This window comes from Scleropages formosus, chromosome 1, assembly GCF_900964775.1.
Source record: "Scleropages formosus chromosome 1, fSclFor1.1, whole genome shotgun sequence".
Classification (NCBI taxonomy): Eukaryota; Metazoa; Chordata; class Actinopteri; order Osteoglossiformes; family Osteoglossidae; genus Scleropages; species Scleropages formosus.
Genome location: NC_041806.1, coordinates 16,266,862 through 16,280,884, shown reverse-complemented (window position 1 = coordinate 16,280,884; position 14,023 = coordinate 16,266,862). Strand labels below are relative to the sequence as shown.

The following is a 14,023-nucleotide window of genomic DNA, read 5'->3' as shown; positions in this document are numbered from 1 at the left end:
TGCAACTTCAACTCATACATTTAGAAAATGCTGAAATATTGCAAGGAAGACATTAAAAGTTTTTAATACAGTAAATATGGTAATGAAAATACACTCAGAGAAATAGATATAGAGACACAAAGATTAAGTAAAAACAAGAAGTGTGTTATGGATTTTTTAATTGGGTAAGTTTTTTTTTTTTTTTTTTTTAATCTCCCATAGGTAAAGCAACATAGAATTATCTTTATATTATAAAAAGACACGAAAGACAATTTCTAAGATAAATGTGTCCTTTATAATATTTTGCATTCCTCTACTAATCAGGACATTCAGATTGCTTCTGGTCAACTTTGGCCCCCAGTTTAATGACACATCTAGTGGCTGTAAGAGAAAGAGACAAAGAAGAATTGGGGAGGGAGTGAGTGAGTGAGAGAACAGCTAGGAGCGACTCAGGAAGTCAGCAGGGGAAGTTTGGTGGTTTTTTGCGTCATCCTCGCTGCTGCTGCTGGTGGTTCCGATGCTGAAACAAGGTAGGAGCACTTTCTTTTTCTCTCCTCTCTGCTTTTTCTTTTTGCCCTGTGAGTGGATCCCAGAACCTTGCGGCTGCAGTGGGCCAGGGAGAGGAGCGGGTGAGTGACCCGGTGAGGTGGGTGCTTGGGATGCGGCAGGTGCTGATCTCCGGAGGCCAGGGGCCCCGATGTCGAAAGTCAGGCCTGCGCTAGCGAAGATTGACTTCCGCTACAGATAGAAATGAGCGGAGGCCTCTAGCCATCTGACACGCCGGACAGAGATAGTCACAGGAAAGCTCTGGCATGCAGTAGAAACAAGGTTAGAGGAGTCCTCGATGCAGCGATGCGTTTCCCCAAGCATAGCGTGGGCTAGGGCTCATCACAAGAGCTCCGCCATGTCTTACTCTCGATGATGAAGGGCTGCACCCCATGAGAGAGGGTGTGGTCTGACACTTTTTAGGTCTTTTATGGAGCCAGCAGAAGGAAGTGAAGTTTGAAATAGTGCTCCGTTTACTAATTTCTGTTGAGTTACATTTCCTTACACATGGGGTAAACGCACATTAATGTGCTCTTGCGCACTTTATCAATGTTCAGCCCCTTGGCTGCAGGTGTCACAAGGGACTACAGTCAAAACGAATGATGCCACATCTGCTATTGTAGTATCGTCATGGGCTAGAATCGTCTCACTGACCTCTTTCTCTCCCCAGAACTGCCCTGCAAGAACAAACACCTGGTGAATATTTCGCCATCGCACGGCGCACCAGGATACAGCAAACCACAGTGCGGTACAGCTCAGAAACCTGCAAGACAGTTCAGGGTTTGAGAAACACTTTCAGCCCAAATACAGTCAGCCTAATAGAGTACAGCGCACGGTACAGTGTAGTACAGCACGACCCCAGGCACCTGCACTGGCAGCAGCGATTGATGTAAAAGGGAGAGCCGGGAAGCAGACGGGGGAGCGATGAGGAGAGGAAGGAAAAGGGGAGGCAACAAGGAGAAAGTGTTCGGCTGTGACCTGCTGGAGCACCTGTCAGCTTCCTCCCAGGAGAGTGAGTACAACGAGCCCTCACCCATCACGCCTTGTGTTAGAGCACATCTTAGTGACCAACAACTGCACCAGATCAGGAAGTAACTGAAGTCACTTTTACTGTCTAATTTATTTACTTTATTCAATCTGTTTCACTGGATTAGTTACTTATTTTATTGTGCTCCTTAAAAAATATGGCTGTAATGATTTTGAGTGATCTATAACCATTCTCATGTGAACACGAATGATATAAATTATTCTACTAATAACTGTTCTAGCTACGCTTTTTTAATAACTGGGGGTGGCACAGCAGAGCATCTAGTAGCACTGGTGCCACACAGTAGCGCTGCACTAACATACTCCACATGTCAGAATGGCTAAAAGTTTCTGTACAATAAAGTGACCATGTTTATATTAAAAGTGTATATAATTGATGTTGGAGGGAAAAATTGTAATAGACATTTAATTATTGTGAAATATTATTAAATTCATTTAATTATCCAGTAATTAGTATATCATTATTGCTTCATTGCTTACCTTATACTCTCATTCTCATATCCAGGAACCATTTACCTGTTTAACAAATTAGGTTTATTTTAGTACCTTATCTACAATAACAGACCAAGTGTGTGTCCTGAAGCTCTTTCCATGTTGTCACTTTTCCCAGTCCCCCTGGTACTGCGGTGTTGCAGTGAGTTCATTGAGGAGCATGGAATTGTGGATGGAATCTATCGGCTTTCGGGGGTCTCGTCCAACACGGTGAAGCTGAGGTCCGTGTCCACGTGTTTCCTATGAGCTGTGCGGTGATCCGGGTGTAGCTTTTTGTTGACTTTGAGAGCACGTGTGTGTCAGTGCCTGCGGAGGGTGTCTGCCTTGGTGTCTCTGAAAAGTGATTGTGGATGTCGTGCATAGGAGCGAGTTTGAAGGCGAGGGATATCCAGACCTCAACAAGGATGTATACCTGCAGGACATCCACTGCGTCAGCTCCCTCTGCAAGGCCTACTTCAGAGAGCTGCCAAACCCTCTTCTCACATACCAGCTTTATGACAAGTTTGCTGTGAGTACATGCAGGCACACATTTACACAAGGAAATGTTCTGTCATCCTAGCAAACTGTACAGATTTCTACCACCATTGTGAGTATATTTCACCCTCACTTATTGGAAGGAGGAAGGGGGGGTGGTCATGGGATTGGCTGGTCATTGCAATGCATCATATACGTGATTTCTTAAAATCATTTGCCATCATACGACAGTAACTGATTTTTAACATTGTGGCTTTTATTTCACTGATCAACCAACCAGTCAAAATAAATATTATTAATGATTATGATGCCATGCTGGAAGACGGCACAGCACTTACGTCGTCTTACTAAATCGGCATTGATAATGAAATCTGTTTTATGCTACTATTAACAGTTTTGTGGATGTCACTCACTGCAAATACTGAAATAACATGATTCCTTAAATAATTTGGGTTTCACTTTGCCATTTTGTAATTGGGGAAAGTATCTTAAAATAATATTTCGATGACCTGAACTGCTGGTATCAGTCTGATATACAGTCAGCTGAGGTTCTTGCTTGTGTCCATAAGCTGTACATATGTACACACGGTGCATTGGGATCATATTGTGACTCTGAAGAACTGGTGTTGTCTCAGCCGGTAGTGTAGTGGTTAGAGCTACTGCCTTTCGATCCAAAGGTTGCACGTTTGATCCCCACCTCTGTCTGTAGTACCCTTGAGCAAGGTACTTGCCCTAAATTGCTCCAGTAAAATTACCCAGCTGTATAAATGGGTAAATAATTGTAACGTTAACACTGCAAGTCACTTTAGAGAAAAGCGTCAGCTAAATGAATAAATGTGAATGTTGTCTCCTCAGGAAGCGGTAGCCATTCACCTTGAAGAGGAGAGGCTGGTGAAGATTAAAGAGGTGCTGAAAGAGCTGCCGCGCCCCCACTACAGGTACTGTACCCTTCACTGTCCCACTCCCCCCGAGGTATTGTGCTTCTGTTACCCTGCTGTACAGATATGGGATCCCCCTGTTTGCTGTATAGCCCCTACTTTAACTTACATCAAAGTAACTGTGCCACCACTTGGGGGATACTTGGCACTTATCACTTTTAATACTCTGCCCAAGATAATTAATAATCAGCACATAACACTGTAGTTCCAATGAAGTACCTCATCTCTCCAAAGAAATTTTCATCATTTCATCTTAAACCTAGTTTAATACTGTGTGTCTTTAAATTTGGCTCAAATACTACATTTGTAGGTAAAGTATCTTTATCATTGTTTTATTCTGGACCCCTCCCTCTTTCACCAAATGTTCATTCTGCACCAGAGAGTGATTCTTCACCACAGGTTCATTCTGCCCCGAACCCCCTCCTTCACAGGATCATCGCGCCCCCAACCCCCTTCACAATACATTCACTGTGCGCCCCAGCTGGTCCCGCCCATCTCCCTGTGCATCCCTCTTCTCCTCCGTTACCTTCTTACATGAGAGGAGAATTGAGCAGTTTGTTACAAGCATGCTTCACTTCTAACTGGGCTTGGTTTTGTCTTCTTCTACCCCCCCATCTCTCACAGAACTCTGGAGTTCCTCATGCGCCACTTGGTTCGAATGGCAGCACACTCTGCACAGACCAACATGCATGCCAGGAACTTGGCCATCGTCTGGGCACCCAACCTTCTCAGGTGAAAGGACACCAAGCGAATGTCTACAAGTACAGGCCATCCCCATAACTTTGTTACTCAGGTGGCCATAGGGCAAGGAGTGCCGAGCAAAGGGAAGAAAGAAAAGACACAAAGTATCTAAACTGTAAATAAATTGTCATAAAGAGATGCTTTGTTCTGCTGAGTTATTTCTGCTGACCCATGCTGGTTGCTACAGGTCAAAGGACATTGAGGCAACAGGACTCAATGGCACAGCTGCCTTCATGGAGGTGCGGGTCCAGTCTGTTGTGGTGGAATTCATTCTGACCCATGTGTCCCAGCTCTTCTCTGAACCAGGTGATGATACTTCCTTCCATTGTCAAGTTCAGCCTTAGCTTGTTTTCGCTGCATATATTGCTATAGCTAAGAAGAAAGTGTCAGCCGTGACAAACATGCATCGTTTTCCCACCAGGTCACGTCAGTGAGCGCAGACAATCCTTGCCCTCCCCGACACCCTGCAACCACGACGACAAGTCCAAGGAGGCAAATGCCTTCCAGTTTCTGGGCACCATCAGTCCAGGGGATGGGCCCCCACCCATGAGACCTTACCACGCCATCATTGAGGGCACAGACAAGTAAGAGCTCCTCTTGTCACATGCAGTCAACAGCAGAGAACTTTGCAGGGAAACTAGAGTGAACCCTGTAATGCTGTACAACAGCTTTTGTTATGACATTTGAAGTGGTGGTACTCTTCATGTTGAACCCTGTCAGGAAATCAGATAAAGTTTACATTTTATGATTCTCTATAAAAGAGAAAATATTTCAACAGCAAATTGATTCAATTCATGTCATAGCATTTTAGTACCAATCAGTAAAGGGTGTCTTGCTCATAATATTTTCCTGTTTATCATTAATTTATAAATTATTGGTGAAGGATGAAAAATACTCAGGCTCTAAACTTTAGATGCCATTTTTACAAGTTAACATATTCATGCAAAACTTATTATAAGAACTTCTACTACAGTAGCAATTTTAATTAATTTTTGATTTTCACTTATTTTTTAGGTTGAAACAACACAAGTTACATATGAATACATTATTGCGGATAGTAAAAATGCTGTAATATTAGCAAATTACTTTATAATAATGCTTTATTTTTTGTTATTAAACATTCAAGTTAAAATATATAGCATATAAGTTCCCAATGATTTTAATAGACAAACTTTTGTTATATACTTCCTAAATATTTGTTATTATATTATTTTTTACTATTACATTTATCATGAAGCTATATACTTTAAGTACAATAAAGTGGGCCAATATGGTACTAGTAAGAAAATTCTGTCACTGAAGAGCACAAAAATATATGGTGTTTTTATAATGAATCGTGGAGGGGAGTCTAAAAATCCTGCTAGCACAAATATGGAACTGAAGCTGGAGCTCCAGTGGATCTTATCATGCTGAGGGGTCACCAAACAGAACTTCTCTGTGATTTCAGTCACTCATTCTCACTGCTTTCCCTGTATATTGTTCTCCTCTGAAGGAGGAAGGGTTCTTTGAAGGGAAAGAAGTGGACGTCCATTTTCAATCTGGGAGGAAGACTCAGTGACCCGAAGAAGAAGAGCAAGTATCCCAGAAAAGGTGAACCCCGACACCCCCAAACGTACACTCATCCGCGTATTACTGTTTCTCTTCTCACTCCTCTGACACTCTGACTACATCATGCATTCATCTTTACTCACTTTCCATCTCCTCACTCCTATTAGTTACAGTTCATGTGTGCAGGACCGGACCTTGAGTGACCGCACATTGGAATAACTGGACAGTCCAGTGCATCACAATATTACTTTTAAAAATATATTTTCCAGAACTTTCAAAAAAAGAGAAAAAAAATTGATGAAATTTGGCACAGTGGAACACAAATTAAGAAATTACTTTTTTAGTATCTGAAGTAATTTACTTGCATAAAATGTTAATAATACTGTAAAACATATACAGTAAATGCAAATTTGGTCAGGACATTTAGTAAATGCTGCAGTATCTTCCAACATGGCATTGTGAGCATTAGTCATTTTTTTTCTTAAGTGACTGGTTATTTGGTGAAATAAAACCCAAATTGTTTTCTAAAAAAAAAAAAATCACTTAACGTACTATCATGTCCAAATGATTTTAAAGAACGGCTAGTTGATTGTATGACCTCAGTCCTCCTGGTGCTGAAAGGATTTCACTTGCTGCTAACTGACGTTATATCTATTAGATATAATCCTGCTACACCTAACAGTGTCCACCTGCCAATATCAGCTACATGTCTGTTACTCATTTTCTATAGAATATTATAACATTAGGGGGTGCGGTGGCGCAGTGGGTTGGACCACAGTCCTGCTCCCTGGTGGGTCTGGGGTTCGAGTCCCGCTTGGGGTGCCTTGCGACGGACTGGCGTCTCGTCCTGGGTGTGTCCCCTCCCCCTCCGGCCTTATGCCCTGTGTTACCGGGTAGGCTCCGGTTCCCCGCGACCCCATATGGGACAAGCGGTTCTGAAAATGTGTGTGTGTGTGTGTGTGTGTGTGTGTATTATCACATTAAAACAGCAGCCTGTAAACAATGAAAGTGGCATGCCACTAAATTCAGTAACTAACTCTAACCCTGCCTTCAGCAACTTCATTGCAGAGGCTCCCAGCTTTTAAAGAAATTTCTCGTGGCTCTTTCAGAAAAAGAGAAGACCAGCCTGCGGCCAGCCAAGAGCATGGATTCCCTCAGTACCATATCGTCCTCCCAGTCAGGTGGTTTTCCTTTCCCCATTTACTGTGCTTTTGTCCCCTGTTAGTATCCCCTGCAACTGCAAGTGTATATGAATGTCACTGACACTGAAGCAACAGCTGCTTCTTGAATTATGCAGGGATAAATGATGAAAAATTTGTGTGGATCTCAGTGTCACATTTTTCCTGCAAATTAGGTCTCCCTTTCCAATACCAATGAGTGTAGTAAGAAACCTGAACAATCAATATGAAGGAATTACAAATTTAGAATAATGAAATCATATACATAGATAAATACAGTATGCACACATACTGTATATATAAAATGTAAACATATAAAAAATGGTTAAATTTTAAAATATTAACATTTTTACAGTATATAAACATATATAAGCAAAATAAATGAACTATAAGAAACTTTCATATACATTTATGTATGTATATGAGTTTTTTTAGCTTTAAATATGGAATTACTTCATACTGATTGTTCAAAATGTTCAATTTAATTGCAATTTCTGTATATGTATAATAAAATATATACACACACATATACACTCACAAGCAGCAGCAAATACCATAGGGCTTAGAACTGCCATGTTGCATTCAAGAGGACCAAGGTTTCATTCCCACCTCCTGCTATAGTAACTTTTGAGCATGGTACTTACACTGAATCGATACAGTAAAAATTACCTACCTGCATAACTAGGTAAATCAGGGTAAGCAGCTTAATGCTGAAAAAACTCAGCTATATGAATATACATCTTACCTTCCAGTGCAAGATTATACACGTGATCAGAACAGTTTACTCATGTGTGTTCTACAACGTACCACCCTCATGGTTCCCCTTTCTCCAGGACCCAGACAACGGCCCCCTGCATGCCAGCTATCTCTTGCCAACCAACCGCCGCCTTGCCTCTCGGGGGGTGGGGAGGCAGGAGCAATTGGTGGGTCCATGGGAGGTATTGGCAGCAGCTATGCAGTGACGTATCGGAGGGGCGGTGGTGCCAGCGTGAGTGTAGTGAGCGGGACAGGAACTCCGGGAACATACAGTCGACTGGACTCTGGAGGGGTGGCTGATGCCCAACACCCCCAGCCCAAGTCCCCTGCCATGTCCAGCAAGGCAGAGCGTCGTGCCGGAATGCACATCTCCGGGCCTTTCTCTGTCACGGTGCCCCTGCACATAACCTCAGGCCTGGCTCTGGGAGTGTTGCAGGCGGCCCCTGGGGAGCGAGGGGAAGAGCTACTGCAGAAGGGGGAAGACAGGGAGCGGGACAGGAAGGAGAACACAGGGGACAAGGCAGAGCAGGAGGATATGAGGGTGCTAACAGCAGAGGGGAAGGAAGCAGAGGCTGAAGCAGGCAGCGATGGCAGTGATGGAGGGACTGAGGAGGAGCAAGAGGAAGAGGAGGAAGAGCAGGAGGAGGATGAAGAGGAGGAGGCTGCTCTGAAGAAGAAGGAGGAAGAAAGAAGAAACAGTGAAGGAGTAGGGCAGCTGGCAGGACATATAGGGCAAGAGCACAAGCTGGCTGAAGAGAGGGATGTCAGTGTGCATGGTCTGCCTGTAAAGGAGACACAGGCCGAGGTGGCGACAGGTGAAGACACAAAGAAAACCAACGGGGACAGTGCCACAGAAGGCCTCGCACAGCATGACGAAGCACTTCGGACCAGAGAAGATCAGGGAGAGGACAAAGAGGAAGGAGACTACATGGGTAAGTAGAGAGAAACTGTATACAGGGGCTGAAGTTTTTGCACAAAGCAGGGTATATGCAGGGTGGAGACAGTGGACGGGGCTATTATGTTCCCTTGTCTAATTTGTATTTATTGTGTTATTTGTATTTACTGTCATGTCTTTATTTGTATCGTGTATTTGTTCTTATATGTGTCAATTGTGTTTACCATAGTTAGAAACCAGGCCAACTAATGTTTATATTTATTCATTTAGTAGATGCTTTTTTCCAAAGTGATGTACATCTCATAGAAAATACAATTTGTGCATTACCTTAGAAGAAAGAGACATAGCTGCAGATGTGTGATTCTTAAGTACAGTTTGTTTCCTTCACCATATGCACTGATGTTCATCACACAAGTAGCTGCATAAAACTTTACCAGAATATTACCAATTCCTAATCACCTTCCTAGCAGTTTTTTTTTTTTTTTGAGATACATATAAACATTTACATTACATTGCAGGAGTGGCTCTGTAAAGGATTGATCCGAGCATGATCATGAAAAATTACACATTACATGAACTTAAGAGAGGGGGGCGTGGTGGCGCAGTGGCGCAGCAGGTTTGGCCGGGTCCTACTCTCTGGTGGGTCTGGGGTCCGAGTCCCACTTGGGGTGCCTTGCAAAGGACTGGCGTCCCGTCCTGGGTGTGTCCCCTCCCCCTCCAGCCTTGCGCCCTGTGTTGCCAGGTTAGACTCCGGCTTGCCGCGACCCCGCTTGAGACAAGCGGTTTCAGACAATGTGTGTGTGTGTGTGTGTGTGTGTGTGTGTGTGTGTGTGTGTGTGTGATGAACTTAAGAGATCATGGACAAAGTGAGCCCGGAAGAGATTTTTAGGACCCTTTGTAAATGTGGACAGACATTCAGCAACTCTGAGTGAGAGGAGGAGGTCGTTCCACCACAATGGAACTAGAACGGAGAGCCTCTGTGCTTTACCTTTTGTGCGTGGGACCACCAAGTGAGCAGATGTGGAAGAGCATAGAAGTCTGGTTGGCTTGTAAATAGCTGGGAGCAGTTCTATTGATGCATTTGTAGGCCATAACTGGGGTCTTAAATTTAATCCGGATCTTATGTTACTTCTGAACCTGTGCAAATCATAGTTTGTTTTCGCTGTACACCTATGTACAGTGAAATGACAAACATAAATGTAGCATACGTGGCTTTGACAGACAGTCCTCTGAATGGAATGCCAGAAAGAAACTGTTACTACCATGTTTGTCCAACAGAGATGAAGGGTGTCCAACCTCAGCACGAGGACTCTCAGGAGTTTCCCCTGGATTTTCAGGACACATTTGGCTTCCTTGACCTGATAGACAGCAGCAACTTCAACCAGGTTTGTGGCCAGTGTATGCCAAGTGTGTGCAGGCCAAACACAAACAAAAAACACAGCATCCTTTTTGTAAGTGGTTTTGGTGGTGTTACCATTATTACTCACGTATTATTCCCATTTAATTGCTCAGCAAGTAAACTTTAACTTTTTACACATTAAGTACATAGGTCGGGGTTGCTACAGAAGGGCTTCCTGGATGGCCTCGAACCCGAAACATTCACGGTAGAAATATACTGTGATGTGAACAAGTAAACCCAAGAGAAGGACATAGCTCCACTTTGCACTTACCTGAACACAAGAGAGTGTTCCAGAAATCTTGTGGTTTATTAAGGTGCAACTTTACACACCTGTGTGTTGCCCTGGTTGTCCACACTCGTCTGCCCTTGATAAGGGTATGGCAAAATTAGAGGGATGTGGCATTCAAAGTGTCATCCTTCAGATCCGTAGTCCTTGTTAACCATTACACTGCTGCACCCTTTTCTCCATTTACCCTCCATTCTCTGTCTTTGCTTTCCAGATCAATGAGTTTTCTGTGGAACCTCCATGTTATGACATGGAAGAAGAGGAAGAATCAGCAGAGCAAGAGGCAGAAGAAAAAAAGATGAGCTTCTCCCATCAACAGTGGGAACAGTCCTCTCCAGGGGTGGAGGATGTGGCGCTCATGGCCGACACAAATGCACAGTCGTCACAGATACTCTCCCCAAAGACCTTTGACCTGCACAACAAGGCTTGCAAATCACACAGTTTGCCATACAAGTCAGCCTTGCACAACCCTCATACCGACTTCTCTGATGACGATGTTGATGAGGAAGATGACCAGGATGAGGATGACAGTGACGATGAGGAAGATGCACTGTACTATAGCTTACCTGCTGGAATACAATTAAGCGTAATGAAAGAGAGCGAGGCGGACACACGTTCAGATGGTGAGTTTGCCACAGATCCAAATGAGTGCATTTCATATGACTCAGGTCACCAACCAGGGGCAGCACAACAGGGGGGTGGAACCAATCTCGACATTAGCACTGAGTACTTGGCAGAGGAAGAGTTGAAGGACAGCATGTCAGAATTTCAAGACTACAACCAACTTGTCCACACAGAGGCACCTGGGACAACACAGGTTGATAATGAGGGCAAAGAGGAGAGTGCTCTGTTCCAGGCATTGAAATCGGAACAGAATGAAGCCGAGGAATGCACAAACAAGGGCAGCGGAGAGAGCTGGTACACAGCAGATCCAGAACATGCTTCCAAAAACAGGTAAGAGACATATTCAATGGCTATGGAAAAGTAAAAGAAATGAAAGCTGATGATCATGAACTCATTTTAAACTGTAAATTGTCAATCATGGACATGTGAATAATTAATACAGAGAGAGAATAAACTCTCAGCTGAGTTTTGAGGTGACACTGGGGAATAAAGAATGCAATAGTTTACAATTATTTCATGGGAAAATGTAATGTACTATATTATATAAGTGAAGGCTCAGTCATGAGAAAGGGAAAAGATATTCACATTTTTGGTTACATAGTAACAGAGACGGAGAGCAAACTTGTCTCATTCTTCCATAGTAAATCTAACCCTCTTCTTTACTTCAATTCGAATACAGCAACGGACATGATCAATGGGTGCGTATGAACAACGAGGAAGAGAAGGATTGCGCTGATGCTCCCTCTTGCAGTTCCACCAACAGGGAAGACCACACAGCTGCCCCAAGGCACGGAGAAGGAAATGATCCACAGACAAATTTGGTACAAACTGACCCAGAGTCAGAGGTTAAAAGTGAAAGAGACTTTTCAGAAGGTCATCATGGTGAGCAAATATGTGCAGACACCTGTAGTGCTGACTCAGTATGTGGGACTAATCTGGGAGGAGAAGCTGTCAGCTCAGGTGTTACTCTACCTGATTCTCCATGGGAACCAGACGAATCTCATTTAGTTAATTACAGTCCTCCAGTATGTTTACTGAATCCTTGTGAGATAAACCCAGACAATGATGGGTTGGCCAATGACAGTGAAGATGTTGAAGCTGTGGTTTCTATGATGGAGGGGTCAGTATTCTCCTCGAGAAACTCTGAGGAACTCTCTGAAATATGCACTGAGAGGGGAGAACAAGGAGAAAACACAGCAAACAGGGACACGGCAGGAGAACAAATGTCTGACCAGCAAACTGAGGATAGTGTGCAGCAGGAAGAGGACAACGAAGAACACAGGCCCGTAGATCCCTCTGTGTGCAAAGACATGGATGTATCAGGAACAAGAGAAGCAGATGGAATACCAGAAGAATCTAAGACAGAAGAACCTAGTTCAGAAGAGTCTCCGATCGAGGGAAGTATGAGTGACATGAATAAAGAAGAGGTTGAGAAGGAATTGAAGGGAGAGCATGAGCTGGACAAAGGCCCAATAAGAAGCAAGCATGCAGAGAGGATTGACACACACATTCTACAACAGGATGAGAGTAGTGAGGAGGGTGCGTCTGACAAGGTGGAGTTGAATGAGGATGGGGACGAAAATGAAGGAAATGAGCTGGGGATGGGGACAGGGTTAGGAAGAACGACACCAAGCCAGCCCAAAGTGCAGCACGTAAAGCCTGTGCCTGTAGTGCCACCCAAAACGGAGCTCTCTAAACTGGCAGCCCTGAACCTCCGTCAGCAACTGCAACAGAGAGGGACGGAAAGGGGAAAAGAGGGAGAATGGCACAAGGACCGGGACAAAGAGGGACAGGATGATGGAGACAGGGAGAGAGTGGAGGGGGAGAAGGAGGGTGACAAAGAGAAAAATAGGAACAGTGCCATCAGCATGTGTTTTGATGAGGCTGTTGCCAGGGCAACTGAGAGAAGAGAGAGAGAGAAGGAAGAGAGAGAGCAGGAGAGAGAGAAAGAAAGAGGCACAGATGAACAAGTAAAGCAAAGAGGAAATGACAGTAGAGAGAAGAACAGAGAATAGAAAGCATCAGGGGAAGAAAAAAAGACAAAAGATTTGAAGAGATGTGTTTCAGGTGCATTGGTGTCTCTAAATTACCCCTAGTGTCCCCTAGAGTGAATGAGTTCATGTGATTGCTCTGAGAAGGGCTGGTGTCCCATCCAGGGTGTACTCTGCCTCACACCTTGTGTTTACTGGAATAGGGTCTGCACCATCGCGGCCGTACGCTGGACAACTGATCAACGAGAGAGAGAATATACCCATATCGTATGCTGCAAAGCTTAAATTAAAAAAAAGTGTAGCGGGATGGAATACACACAAGAATGTACTTTATCAAACTGCAACGCTTGTTATTCTTGCCAATTTCAAGTCATAAAAGATAAAGCACAAAAAAATGCATTGAAAGTTTTACACTTTCCACCCTTACAATTTCTCTCATTTGTGAGAAATACTGCTCTGTCGATAATGTCAAAAAGACATAACTGTTTGCAAAAAGTGTGTTTTTGCTTTTTGAAAACTGTATTATGATAATACAGTGCAGTTATGTCACTCCATTAATATAGGGATTTCAAAGTGCTTTACAGAGGCAATAAACGAAATAGTGCGCAGTGAAGCGCAAGCTCTCGCCTACATGACACAGAGTACATAGTCTTTACCAGTTTATCAATATTTTTTCATCATTTAATTCTATACATGGGTCTGCAGAGATGTTGGAAAACCACCAATAACATTCTGTACACTTTCAGTCTGTTTTGATCAATGACTGCAGACATCGATTCTCCCATTCCAGAAGGTTTTAAACCAGGTCAGGATGCCAGAAATACTATGTTTAATCTGATAATGACAATCATGTGTATTATTTTGTCTTTGCCAAGGTGAAATATTAACTTGTGCTCCTTGGCTGTAAAATGTAAAAAAAATGTATTTTATTTTCATAAGGACTTTTTTATTCAAACAAATCAGCTTTCCCCTGGCATAATTCAGAAATATTTTTGTATGTTTTATAAAATTTTCTTAGAATAAAATTTATTTAAAACACTCTGTGTGTGTGTGTGTGTGTGTGTGTTCAAAGGTCAAAAATGAAAAAAGATGTTACCACCATCATAAGAGTAGTATTACATGTATATTT

The 14,023-nt window shown here is 43.2% G+C and overlaps 1 protein-coding gene across 3 annotated transcripts; it reads left to right on the top strand.

The window, feature by feature from the left end:
* Nucleotides 1–251: 251 nt before the first annotated feature.
* LOC108937810 (rho GTPase-activating protein 30) lies at nt 252–13,863 on the top strand. Of its 3 annotated transcripts, XM_018757973.2 has the most exons (15): nt 252–509; nt 1,196–1,537; nt 2,183–2,285; nt 2,428–2,572; nt 3,394–3,476; nt 4,101–4,208; nt 4,405–4,523; nt 4,639–4,801; nt 5,710–5,807; nt 6,875–6,946; nt 7,777–8,631; nt 9,873–9,979; nt 10,494–10,902; nt 11,077–11,233; nt 11,583–13,863. In XM_018757973.2, exons 2-15 carry the CDS (start codon nt 1,450–1,452, stop codon nt 12,916–12,918), a joined length of 3,843 nt encoding a protein of 1,280 aa, XP_018613489.1. In that variant the 5' UTR covers nt 252–509; nt 1,196–1,449; the 3' UTR covers nt 12,919–13,863. The 3 variants fall into 3 exon arrangements, with proteins under 3 accessions (XP_018613489.1, XP_018613487.1, XP_018613488.1); XM_018757971.2 differs by having other exon boundaries at nt 10,494–11,233; XM_018757972.2 differs by lacking the exon at nt 252–509 and adding an exon at nt 520–608 and having other exon boundaries at nt 10,494–11,233.
* Nucleotides 13,864–14,023: the final 160 nt, after the last annotated feature.

Bases quoted from the DNA above. Each gene is read 5' to 3' on its own strand.
- LOC108937810 (XM_018757971.2), top strand. From the start codon at position 1,450: ATGAGGAGAGGAAGGAAAAGGGGAGGCAACAAGGAGAAAGTGTTCGGC. The intron at 2,573-3,393 runs GTGAGTACATGC...TTGTCTCCTCAG, and splicing joins AGCTTTATGACAAGTTTGCT to GAAGCGGTAGCCATTCACCT. The intron at 9,980-10,493 runs GTTTGTGGCCAG...TTTGCTTTCCAG, and splicing joins ACAGCAGCAACTTCAACCAG to ATCAATGAGTTTTCTGTGGA.